Genomic DNA, 13,800 nt, shown 5'->3' with positions numbered 1-13,800 from the left:
TGCACAGGGGAGCCAGATATCTCCTCGTCTTTGAATCATGCTTATTTTCTTTCTTTGTGTGAGGTTATGTTTGTCAGTGAGTTATCCAAGTGCGTTATTTGAATAATGTAAATGCACCTTGTTAGATACATTTTGGGAATTGTTTTTTTTTTTTTTTTTCCAAGGCATTTGAAAGGTTTAAATTGTGAAACAAGGTGATTGCATGCATTAATGCATCGTAGAATACTTTGTGACGCAGCAAGGTTTCGCGTTTCTGACTTACGACAGAAGTACCATGGCGGGAAATCGTACAAGGACAATCACTATATTGTGCTCTAATGCAGACGGAAGGGAGAGACTTTCTCCCCTCGTCATAGGAAAGTTCAATAAACCACAATGTTTTAAGGCCATCGGGTACTTTCCGTGTAAGTATAGGATATCTAAAATGCATTCAGTATTCCAATGAATAAAGGACTTGCACCGGGGAGCCAGCATAGATTTCTCCTCGTCTTTGAATCATGCTTTTTTTCTTTTCTTTCGTTGTGCGAGGTTATGTTTGTCAGTGAATTATCCAAGTTCATTATTTGAATAATGTAAATGCGCCTTGTTGGATACATTTTGGAAATAGTTTCTTCCATGACATTTGAAAAGTTTAAACTGTGAATCAAAGTTAATTGCATGCAGTACGGGCCTTAGAATATTTTTTGATGTGGCAAGGGTTGGCATTTCTGAATTATGAGTTGGCGTTTAATTCGAAATCACGTCATTCGAAGTCCGATTTTTGCACCCCAACGACTTCGAAATCACGAGGTTTTACTGTGCATATCGTTTCACAATTCCTGAATGTACTGAATAAAGATGGATTAAATGTACTCGTAAGCAACTTTTGTTCAGTACAAGATTTTGATATGAGTAAGCTTTTGGAATTTTGAAATTACCCCAGGGTGACCAAGACATAAAAGTGCCAAGTCTATGGCAGTAATTTAAATTATATCTATGCATCATTACTGCCAAGGCCTGAAATAATCTAGTGTTGGCTGATTTTTAATTACTGACATACGATTCCCACGTGAATTCTCACTAATCTCTTCTCTGCCAATACACTAAAAAATACATCTAGAGTGGTGTATATCAAGAGGCATTGACAAAATTTTAAACATTAAAATAACACTTCCAATCACTAGCTCAAAACCAAACATAGTTACTGTTAAGATGCAAGTTAGTCCACTGTTAACAACCAGCCCTTCAACAATGAGTATGTTCTGCTAATATAACCATTTTTTAAAATAAAAAGAAGTTTAATAAAAAACCTCATACTCTTCTCCTTACCAACGGTCGTAGCCATATTGAAACACCGTATCCCGTGAGATCTCCGAAGTTCAGCAACATTGGGCGTGGTCAAGATTTGGACGGGTTGCCATGCGCTGTTGGTGGGGACTTTCTCCCCTCGTCATAGGAAAGTTCAATAAACCACAATGTTTTAAGGCCATCGGGTACTTTCCGTGTAAGTATAGGATATCTAAAATGCATTCAGTATTCCAATGAATAAAAGGGAATGGACGAGCGGAAAGGAACCGACCACCCTACCGTACGTAAATTCCGGCTGAGGCACACCTCTGCGGAAGTTCGGACCTGCCTTCTGGCAGAATACACCCTTACCTTCAGAGACCGTGAACCTAATCCATATACAAGAACAGACCAACATAGCACTTTACAAACTCATTTGTAAATTTAAACTGAGTTGAGAGTCAGAGTAATTACTGCTTTATTCACATAATTTAACCCTGATTCTCATCAAATGAATCCTTAGTCCTGATTTCTACATCTGGATTTAGTATGTAAACGGTCAATCCAACAGACACAGTACTTGAATATGTTCATTACCCTAATATCCTCTAAAGTGAATTTAAGCAATTGTAACAATATCTCACTTAACATAGTTCTACAACATATAATTTAAGAACAATCCTTACAGCATTTTCTAGAACTTGTTCAAGGATGTCCTCATCACCAAACTCTACAAGATAGCCTGCTTCTTCATCATCCTCATCGTCGTCGTCATCATCGTCATCATCGTCATCATCCTCATCGTCAGGTCCATCTTCCTCTTCACTATTCACTTCCTCCAACCTCATATTGACCGAAGAATGTAAACCTACAAGAAGTAAAATATCACAGACCAATTGATACTACACACAGCTTCATCTAAAAATAGATTCTCTTTGTCACTAAATCTTTCAACATGCAGTACATTATCTTATTTCCTGTACATACACATGAAAGTTTTGTCCTTTATCTTGTACAGCCTGTTGCACACAATCAAATTTTTAATAATAATTATGTTATTTATTTTACATCCCACTAACTACTTTTTACAGTTTTCGGAGATGCTGAGGTGCCGGAAGTTAGTCCCGCAGGAGTTCTTTTATATGCCAGTAAATCTACCAACACGAGGCTCGCGTATTTGAACACCTCCAAATACCACTGGACTGAGCCAGGATCTAAACTGCGCAGTTGGGGTCAGAAGGCCAGTGCCTCAACTGTCTGAGCCATTCAGCCCGGCAATCAACTTTTTTTTTTCCATTTCATACGTAAATACTTTATGAACATATACATTCCTATAGTACAGAACAATAACAAATGCAATAAACATTGTTCTGATGGACTGCATATGCATGTGTGGCTGGGAGGTGTGAGCAGTCTTAAGGAAGAGCATTGTGGGATACGAGGTACTGCTCGCACACCCTCGATGTTCTGAACTGCTAAGCTATTCCACGGCAAGATAAAGACCTGAGCGTAGTGTTGGTGACTGAAATATGCATATGTATGTCCGACCCTCATCCCGTTTCTCTACGGAGTCAGATATGAAGCAAGATGAATCTTCACAGCAAGCTTTTACAACCCAATGACCTTTCTGATGTCAATCTCATCAGAGGCGTCAATCAGATGAAATGAATCCCGTGACATGATAGCAGGAAGACGGAGGGCGAAACCCGGTGCCAGCACGTAGCATCAAGGGGTCTGCTCAAGGCTTTAAGTCCCTACTATCACCATCAACAGCATCATGTGTCCCCAATCCAAATGAGCACTGCGGAGAGATTTAGAATCTAATCCAGGTTTTTGGCACGCAATCTAGTGATTAGAAATCATATGCCACCATCTCTCCTACCTTGCTGGCCAACATTCTGATAGTAACATTTTTTTCAACCAACGGGACTTGCATCGGCTAAGCAAGATGTCAGACTTTAAGCCGTAACGATCACAGCCCCTGGGTGGACTCGACTGAAATATGCAGATAAAACTGAATAAATTGAATGTATCACTCGGATGGCTTTACAATATAAATGACATCCACTAGTCTTCAAGGACCCCCATTGGTCTTAGAATTTTGTTCTTAAGGAATTATTTCATAAGCTGGTACAAAGGCACTGAAATTGACCATATTCTCACATCCATGTGAGTCGTAACAAATTTCAGAGGAGAAAATATGTGGATTATTCCTGTAACTATGGCTGAAGGCATTACCAGAAACCTGATAGCATCATGATTAGGAGAAAATGTATTGATAAAGGAAAGTTGAACCAGAAAACTGAACAAAATAAGCCTGATGCAACAAGTGCCTTGGCCCAGGCACTGTGATCAACACCCATACTAATGATTTTTGAGCTCTGGTCTAAGATAAAAACATAACTATCAAATTAAATGCAGTAGCTGTAATGAATACATACCTTGATTACGAGTTAGAGTGGAAGTCTGAGAAGAGATGATCGATTCGTCTGAACTTTCCTCTTTGACTGCTGTAATTTTACTAACAGTTGAACCTTCAGTCTCTTGACTATCATGACTTTTGGCCTCATCGGTAACAACACAGAGAGGAGAAATGCAGGAATCTGAATCATTGCTAGAAATCTGGATGAGAGACGTTTGTTCAGAGTTGGCTGAAGGAGGCTGCATAAACCGGAAGCTCAGGATGTTGTACCATTTGACTGAAACACTCTCGGGGCTAAAATCTGCTAAGCTTACTTGTGCACAGCCCTGAAATGCAAAATGGAGCATGAAAATACATTGAAATCTGGATTTTAAAAAATGCTGTGTCAAGGCAGTAGATCTATCAATGAGAATATGGAGCGTTCAACTCACCAAGCATTCTTCATGATCTGAGGAATCAATACTCCAGACATTCACTTGCAATGTCTTATTCCGTAGCTTGTTAAGAGGCACAGCCAATGGAAAGTTGTCTCCAAAAGTTGGTTTGCGTAGATCTTCAACAGGCTTTGTGCAGCAAGCTTGGGAAACTGGTGGAGGATTTGGCAACAATGCAGTCTTGATGTACCTATATATATAAATAAATAACATTAATAAATATTTTCACTCAAAAATAAGAGGCAGGTTAATTGCAACACCTCAGACCTACCATTAATCCTTAAAACCAGATTTCTTAGTAAGACATAATTTTATTCATATTTATAGGTGGCATATTTCCCAAAAGATATAGCAAGATTCCGAAACTGGTGTAAATTTCACATGTGCTGACATTAAGAAATTTTCCTACTGATCCTAACTGCACATTGGTAAACAGCACAATAATCTCGTATTACAAATGAGAATCAACTAGGAAGTAGTACTTCAATTCATTCAACTGGCAATACTTACACTTTGCAGTTGTCTGCAATGAAGAGGGCTGCAAGATTACGTGCCCTTTCAATGCCAACATGTAGAAGACCATCACACAAAGCATACCTGGAAAAAAACAAGTTCAATTTAGATGTTAAGACTGAGACTAAGTGATGATCAACATTTAAACACGTTGTCTAATTTTATAACCTAACAAACAAATCAATTCTTTGGAGTGAAAGTATGCAAAATATCATTGAAAACTGTTTTTCTAGAGTAAAATTTTATGTCTATTTTCAGACATGAAACACTGTTTAACCCACTGGCGTCATATGATGAGTTGTGGTCACACAAGCTGTTTTGGCACATGAATCAAATATGAGCGCAGCTCGCAATGACACAATGCATCGCTTTGCAATATAATTTCTAAAAATACACACTGTAGAGAACTAAAGGCATGTACTATTGGTAAACAATGCTCTCTGTATCTCTCTGTGTCACTGGAATTGTTGAATGAAAGGTTATTTTCATCGGAATTCAGTATTCATTATGCAGTAGAAGCGGTTTTGCGGTAATGTTGACGCGAGATTGAAAGCACTTGTAGACATTGTTTTAGATGGCGCTTATGGCAATAATGATGTTTTGTGAAATAAATATGAGTTCAAGGATAGTGATAGCAACAGTGAAAGTTACCAAAGTGAGCAGAATAAAAAAGAAAGTGAGAGTAGAAGTGCCGCACCAGGTTCTTCCAAACACGCGCTGACGATGACACAAAAGAACTGCAGCGATTGGAAATTTGAGAAAAAGACTATAAACCTGATATATATCCATTTTGTGGATACAGCGGAGTTTCAGAAATACTTACAAAAAATGTTGCCCACTGTCTGAAACTGCGACGTTTTTAGGGTACACGGATCCGATCTTTTTTATGTTATTTCAAATGAAACATTTGTACCACAACCAGCAGTCACTCAAGGAATGAAGAATGGGTAAGTCATAACCTTCAATGGCATGAATGCAAAATTTTAGTCAATTACCAGCATTAGTTTTCATTGTATGCATGTTTTTGTGTGACAGGTACGCTTAAATTACAGCCAGGTAAATTAAATCTGATTCCACAGTGAACAATGTGGCCATTAATTGTGACTTGAATGGGTTAATAAACATACAACACACTGGTGGCAGGCCCTGAGAATTCTCATAGTTTCTTGGCTAATGGTTGTTGATGGGCTATAAGAATACTCTTTTTATGCACCTCGTATTTCTCTGATTTCTGTTGTCATCTGTCGGCAAAGTTATGAATTCCTACCAACTAAGTCATTGAATATGAAGTTTAAGGTTACCAGTTGCACATTTTTTTTCCTTTGTCACTATGCACCTAGTCTGAAGAATTACATTGGAAATGTAGAGTTAATATAAGCATCAATGCTGTTCTTAAGATGACATGGTACAGGCAGCTACTAAAAAGGTACTGATATTCTTGATGAATTATGTGCAGCCTTTTATCAGATGTACCGAGTGATGGTAAATTAGATATTTGTGATGAAGTTATAGTGAAAGTGGTTTTAGTCCTTCCACATCACACTGTATACAACAAGCGTATGTGTGAATCAGACACAGCTGACGAAGATGCAAACAGAATTGTGAACAGCTTCTCAAAAGTGAGGAATTTAGAACCATTTGAAAGCTATTAAAGGTTTGACGTACACTCCGCAAAAATCCTTCCAGTTTTGGTGAAGTTGTTAATCATGTATTCGGGGATGATATTTTTACCTGGTCAACAGTGCATATTACAAGATATTCATTACTTGTGTGTAGTTTTACCTTTATATTTTTAACCGTATCCTCTGCATGCCATACGAAATAATAATAATAATAATAATAATAATAATAATAATAATAATAATAATAATAATAATAATAATAATAATAGTGCATAGCAGCCTGAGCTCGGGACCTGTCACTAATGTGTTCAACTGAGATTATACATTTCATTACACAACATACCTGAGCTTAATTTGCACTTGTGCAGTCTCAAGGTTCATGTCTTCCAAGGTTGGATTGTCGCCACTGACATAACACCGTTTCTTGTTTGATGCTTCAAAAACACCAGAGTCTCCAGCTACTGATTCATCACTCACTGCAGCAGACACTGACCTTGTATTAGTTCCAGATGATGATGGAGTTGATAATGCAGCCACCTTCACAAACAGAAAAGAGAAATGATGCCTTATATCTGAAATCCAGAAGATTTTCAGACAACTACAATTTAAGCATGTCACAAAAATAAAATCCAAGAACAGATCGTGCTTTGTATTAAACATATTGAAGATTTCACAATACAGATAATATGCTACAGGCTGCAGGGTAAAATCACCTTGTGATGTCCAAATATTTTCACAACATTTAAAAAATTATAAAAACGTTATATAGCAGGGCTGGCCACAACGAGGCTTGCGAGCCGCATGCGGCTCTTGACACCAACCTTAGAGCAAAATTAAATGATATAATTAATGGAATCTAACGACATCTCGCGGCCGGCGGCAGTCAGTAGCAGCGATGTGCGGCTTAACGTTATTAGCACTCTAGGTCAGTGGTGAGAGATGGGAGATGAAGATAGTTCCGGGGCCTTCCATTAGATAATGCTTTGAGCGGGAGAGTGTGTCAGTGAGTCAGTGTCGTGAGGTGAAGCCAATCGCGTTCACGTATAGGCAATAGCGAGTGCTGATCCTTTTCTGTGTGCAGTTGTTGTGTGCTGTTTGAGTACAGTTGTGGCCTGGTGTCCGAAAAGTTGTGATGCTGTCTAAGAAAAGTAAATATGAAGAGGAGAATCGAGCTTTTAATACAGACTTGGAGGAAGAATTTGTTTTTGGAGAAAGAAACGGTAAGCCAATGTGTCTTTTGTGTCAAATAACTTTGTCACAGTTCAAGGCCAGCAATCTAAAACGCCATCATGACACTAACCACAGTGGTTTCAACAAAGATTTTCCTGTTGGCTCTCAGTTAAGGAAAACCAAACTAAAATCACTAAAGGAAAAACTTCATGGTCAGAGGAGGTTTATGTCAATTTTTACCAAGAAAGCAGATTTGACAACCGAAGCTGGCTTCATCTTGGATTTTAATATTGCAAAAGCATAAAAGCCTTACACAGAGGGGGAGTTTATTAAGAACATGGCACAAGCTCTTTCTGTTTTAGAACCTGAAAATAAGAAACTGCAGAAACTGATCAACGAAATGCCTGCTGCTAGACACACAATAGAGAGGCGAGTTTCTGTTATTAGTGCAGATATTTTAATTAATTTACAAAAAAATCTAAGCGAGTGCTCAGCAGTAAGTCTGGCTCTGGACGAGTCTACTGATATCAAAGATAAACCACAACTAGCCATATTTGTGAGGTATGTGTCAAAGGACTTGCAGGTGCTGGAAGAACTTGCAGACCTGGTTACTTTGAAGGATACTACTCGTGGTTGTGACATTAAAGAAGCCCTGGATGGTGTTTTACAGAAAAACTCAGTGCCTATCAGTAATGTCAGCATTGCTACCGATGGTGCACCATCTATGACCGGCACGAAACAAGGGCTTATTGGGCTTTTAAATGCTGACACATCATTTCCTGATTTCTTACCTGTACATTGTATTATTAGCAGACAACATTTAGCAGCAAAATATTTTCAGTACCCGCATATTATGCAGGTAGTTCTAAAAATTGTGAACTGTATTCGCTCATGTGCCAAACTCACCAACAGTTCAAATCTTTTATAGAAGATATGAACAATGATGGGCTTCCTGCTGCTTAGTAAGATGGCTATCAGTAAGCAATGTTTTTGTCAGATTTTTTTAATTACTTGATCCAATCACACAGTTCATGGAAGAAAAAAGAAAATGATTCCATGAAATTAATGACCCCTAGGGGTTGTTAGTTTGGCTTTTTTTTTTTTCAGATGTGGTCCAGCATTTAAAAACGCTTAACTTATCTTTACAAGGAAGAGGAAAACTTATTTCTGATTTGGCCCAGACTGTATTTAGCTTTCATAGCAAGTTAAAGCTTTTTGGGAAAGACCTTCAGACTAAGACATTTTCTCACTTCAAATGTTTGAAGAAAATTACTGAAAGCCTTCCTGACGTTCAGGTGGAAACTGAAGATTGCATGAATAAAATGTCTGGCTTTGCTGAAGAAATCAATGGCAGGTTTAATGATTTGAGATCACTTAAACCTTCATTTTCATTCCTGGAAAATCCTTGTTCTGTTGGTGCTGTGGGCGATGGCCGTCCTGTTTCATCACCAATAACAAAGGATACAGCAGCTGTAGAGTTGGAGCTACTAGAACTGCAAGAGGACAAAGGACTAAAAGGACTCAAATGAAGTGGCGTTTCTACCACAGAATTTGGAAGAATGTTCCAGAAGAACCCACTAACAAAAGAATGTGCCAAGAGACTTATCTCAATCTTTGGGACTACTGATGTGTGTGAATCATTGTACTCAACGCTTAAATTCATTAAATCTAAATATCAATCTGAACTAACAGCTGATCATTTAAGTGAACTTGTGCGAACTGCACTTACCAATTATCAGCCAGATTTCAATAAACTAACAGCAAAAATGAACACTCGAAAAAGCACTTCTCAAAAGTAAAATCTCATTCCTTGGTGTACCTGAACAATAATGTTCCATGTAGTGTAGAAAATAAAAGTTCCTTCATTTGTTATAAAATGAAAAACGTGGTCTTCATTTTATAAACCATTTTCTAAATATGCTCCCAATTTTGTCTCCTAAATTTGCGGCTCCCAGAATTAAGGTTTGTGGCCACCCCTGTTATGTAGCGACAGCACACACTGCATCATCCAATATCTTGGCTGTTGGGTGTGAAATATTCAATGGCTGCCTCTTAGGAGCATACAATTTAAGGAACATCCTTACAAGTTTCTCATCATAGTGCCTGTACTTCGAACACTGGTCAATACAGAGATTTACAAAATTACTTTGCTACAATTCTGGTGGAATGGATTCAAGCCACTAGGCTTCTTCACAGCCAACATTAGATAATGAGATTCTTATCCTTACTAACATCACAGATATAATAACAGTACAATTATTTTTCTCATATTGCAATCTATTACATTTCATTTGGGATCCATATTTTTGAATGTAGTGATTACTTAATTGAATTAATTCTCTTATTAATTCACATAGACAAGGTGGGTAACAAATCATGGCCAGATAATTTTTATAATCAAATAATGTATTTCTATCCCTCTCACATAATTTGTCTGTTTTCAGACAGAAGACAGACAATGTGAATGCTAATTCCAGTGTGGGCTGTACGAGATGAACCATCACCTGGTAATGTTGCTTAGTAAAGGAAAAGATTAACGGAATTCATGGCCAGCAAACGCAAATGGTGGCAAATCCAATTATGCATCTAGCATGATGGTCAACATACACAGAAATTGGACGTTTGAGAGTTGAAATGACATTAACTGTACTGGTATCATTGTTCTCTTTCATTTTTTAATGTATTTTGTTCAGTTCACAACGGTTTCAGCATTATCATATTTTTATTTTCACACCAATATCACATAAACATCCCATCGTGACTTACGGTTCACCCTGTACATATATTATACCTCTTGTGATGACATTATCAACCTAATAATTAGATATAGAACAAGAACAACAAAGCTAGAACTTAAAAACTATATCACGCCACCCATGTCCTTTACTGAAGACTTTTATATGTGAAGGTTCACATATAGCAGACCAAATTATGTACTAAGTGAAACTGTCAAATGTTTTATCATCACCTTAATATTTCATCTTATTTAAGTGAAATGAATTCTCACCTGCAGGAGTTCTTCCGAGTCATCCATCATAGGTGGAGGTGTTTCCGAGATTGGTGACAGAGGTGGTTCTCCAGGAGAATCGTACTGACAGCGGACTGGCCTACCAAGACCAGAACCTTGTGACATGTTACCTCCACGAGTAAGTTCCAACAGATCTGCAAGAGGTATATTGGGGGGGAGCACACGCTGACTTCTTGATGTTAACACACTGTTTACACTATTTACACTGTTCGCATATTCTTGTTGTTGCAGCTGTGCTGCAATATGTTGTTGATTTAACCTAAGTTCTGCTAACCTATCTTCCAACTGAGTCCTATCCAAACAAGTCTGAGAATTTGAAACCACGGAAACTAAATGTTGTTGCTGTTGTTGTCGCCTCTGTCTTTCAACCTGTTCGTAAGCTGGTGGTGGTCCTGTAAGTCCCGAGACCATGCCAGCAGCCACAGATTCATAAAGAGGAGAGACAGGGGGTGAAACAGACGATAAAGAAGAACGAGGAGATAAGGAAGGCTGCGATCGCCCAGGAGACGGAGTAGGCAACTGGTTTGACGACGATTCTCCGTTACGAAGTAACCTCTCTACTCGCCTATGAAGGTCCACCATATCCACTGGCCTGTCAACGTTCGCACTAACACCAAGGCACTGAGGTCCACCGTATATGTCAGTAAAACTAAGTCCCGAACTGAGTGATCCCTTACTACTGCTAGTTGAAAGGGACCCTAGACTCGAGCTACTGCTCACCGAAAGAGTACTAGCTGAGAGTGTCTTCAGCTGTGATTCAAGCTGAGTCATAGAACGCAGAGCATCGCGCAATTGCTGAAGCAACAGCCGCTTCTCTTCGTGGAGACGCAACCTGTAGAGAAGAATTAACCAATTGAAATTACACGCAACTATTTTATTATAAAGGTACTTTCAGGATGGAGAGGATGTAGAGCAAATTTAGCTGCATTTGCTGCACACATTCAGCTTTGAAAACAGAGAAGTGATGAAATGAGACTGAAAATGTGGAAATTAAAAATTCTAGAGAGCAGTAAACTTATTCATAGAAAAAGACACAGACAGATTTTCCACTTCATTGATGTCTCTCCTCACCAATTCCAGTTCTATTTTTTCTCAGTCCTTGATAAGCTTGTTCTTTCAAACGAGCTTTGTCAGAGAGAAAAGACAAGTACACTCACAGGGTAACTGTTTTAGTTGGACCAGACGATTTGAATGAAACTAGGGTGATTGATCAATTAACACATCCTGATCTTAGAAGTGAAGTTTCCACGGTGTGAAGAACTATTTAATTTATTTTCCGGGTTGAACCGTGTTGTACTTGTACGCATATCACGTACAGTTTGCCGACGTTTCGAATACATTGCAGTATTCTTTGTCAAGGCGACTGAAATACCCCTACTCGATCCGAGGTAATCAGTCTCCCAGGCAGAATTACACTACTAGAGTGGCCTTGATCTTGGCCTTTTATATCCTAGCCTATCTGGCTGACGTAAGCCCTGGCTGTCTCGCGAGGCTTCTGGAAAGTTTATGTCACAGCCAGGTAGTGGGGGCTCCACCCGCCTAAAAGAACATATCCGTCACACCAAGAACCAAAACACAGATATTTCAGCAGTAGCCAAGCATTCCTACGAAACTAGGCACGGAATATCATTTGACAAGACCAAGATCCTAGCAGCTATCCCTTGGAATCTGGAAAGAAAAATCCGCAAGGCTATCGAAATCAAGAAACATCCGAATAACATAAATTTAGAAGAAGGATACAAAATCAGTAATTCTTGGATGCCCATCTTTCATAGTTTAAGACATACAGACCACAACATAAACACACGGGCCGCAACCCCATTACATAACAGCGCGGGCAAGCCCCCACTACCTGGCTGTGACATAAACTTTCCAGAAGCCTCGCGAGACAGCCAGGGCTTACGTCAGCCAGATAGGCTAGGATATAAAAGGCCAAGATCAAGGCCACTCTAGTAGTGTAATTCTGCCTGGGAGACTGATTACCTCGGATCGAGTAGGGGTATTTCAGTCGCCTTGACAAAGAATACTGCAATGTATTCGAAACGTCGGCAAACTGTACGTGATATGCGTACAAGTACAACACGGTTCAACCCGGAAAATAAATTAAATAACACATCCTGAATTAATAATTTCGTGGGGATATTTCAAGCCTGGTGCAGCCCTTGCAAGGCAGATCCTCCGATGATGGTGGACACCACCTGCCGTGTGTGAGAAACTGCAAGCTATTGTAGTAGAGGATAGTGTTGTGTGTGGTGCAGGGATGTTGGGGGGACAGTACAAACATCCAGTCTCCAAGCCAAGGGAATTAACCATTTAAGGTTAAAATCTCCTACCCGGCCGGGAATCAAACCCGCAGCCCTCAAAACTGAAAGCCACCTTTCAGCCGAGGAGTCAGACATCCTGTATTTAATAGTAATAGTCATTTTATTTCTGTTGATATTTCTGGTGTAAAACAATCAGCCGCCAGTGTTTCATTAGTTGACTGACGTTGCCCAGGATACGCCCAACTGTGTACCATTCTCTTAAAATTACAGTGTAAACACAATCTACGAGGAGGCTCCTTTCTTGTCAACCATAAACCCTCCATATATCTGCAATGGCACTTTGTTATTCCGCTAGAGAATATGCATATCCTGTTTGGTATTCATCATCCCATGACAGACAGGTGGATGTGGCCCTCAATGAGACATCCAGACTAGTTACTGGCTGCAGGGATAGCTTCACCTTGTATTTGAAAAAATTAGCTGCAGACACAGGAAAATCAGTTTGGTTTCAGAAGTGGAAGGTCAACAATAGAGCCCATTTTCATTATGAGACAACTAATGGAAAAGCATTGGGAGTACGGGAATGATATGGTGATGACATTCATTGATATTGAAAAGGCATATGACAGTGTCCCTAGGACGAAAGTTTGGGACAGTCTGGTGCAAAAAGGAATTGGACAGGGATTAATAAAAATGATCATGGCATTGTATAAGGAATGTTGTAGTTGCGTGCAAACACAAGTTGGCAGGACAAGTTGGTTCAAAATAACTAGTGGGCTGAGACAGGGAAGTGTTCTATCACCAATCCTGTTTACAATAGTAATGGATGACATCATGAGAACAGCAAAAGCAGCATATGGAGGAAGAGAAATGAACATGATGGTATTTGCAGATGATATTGTGATCTGGGGAGAAGACGACAGGAAGGTTCAAGAACTATTGAATGTGGTGAATGGGAAGATTGAAGAATGTGGATTGAAAATAAGTGTAGAAAAGAGTAAAACTCTTGTTATGACTAGAGGGGAGAAAGAAGGGGAAGGTCAGATTAGACTTGCAGACAAGCCCCTGGAAGTAGTGGAAA

General features: G+C 39.2%; 1 protein-coding gene across 1 annotated transcript in view; it reads right to left on the bottom strand.

Annotated features, from left to right (window-relative positions):
• The window catches only part of kibra (WW and C2 domain containing protein kibra), a 153,765-nt gene that overhangs the window by 14,120 nt on the left and 125,845 nt on the right, over window positions 1-13,800 (bottom strand). Inside the window, exons 9-14 of the mRNA XM_067143611.2 lie at window positions 10,435-11,287; window positions 6,601-6,794; window positions 4,633-4,719; window positions 4,120-4,312; window positions 3,708-4,014; window positions 1,953-2,134 (exon numbers count right to left, since the gene is read on the bottom strand). Of these exons, the coding sequence (XP_066999712.2) occupies window positions 1,953-2,134; window positions 3,708-4,014; window positions 4,120-4,312; window positions 4,633-4,719; window positions 6,601-6,794; window positions 10,435-11,287 (1,816 nt within the window). The remainder of the gene's footprint in view (window positions 1-1,952; window positions 2,135-3,707; window positions 4,015-4,119; window positions 4,313-4,632; window positions 4,720-6,600; window positions 6,795-10,434; window positions 11,288-13,800) is intronic.

Source organism: Anabrus simplex, chromosome 3, assembly GCF_040414725.1.
Source record: "Anabrus simplex isolate iqAnaSimp1 chromosome 3, ASM4041472v1, whole genome shotgun sequence".
In the NCBI taxonomy this organism is placed as follows: domain Eukaryota; kingdom Metazoa; phylum Arthropoda; class Insecta; order Orthoptera; family Tettigoniidae; genus Anabrus; species Anabrus simplex.
This window is presented reverse-complemented; position numbering and strand designations above follow the sequence as displayed.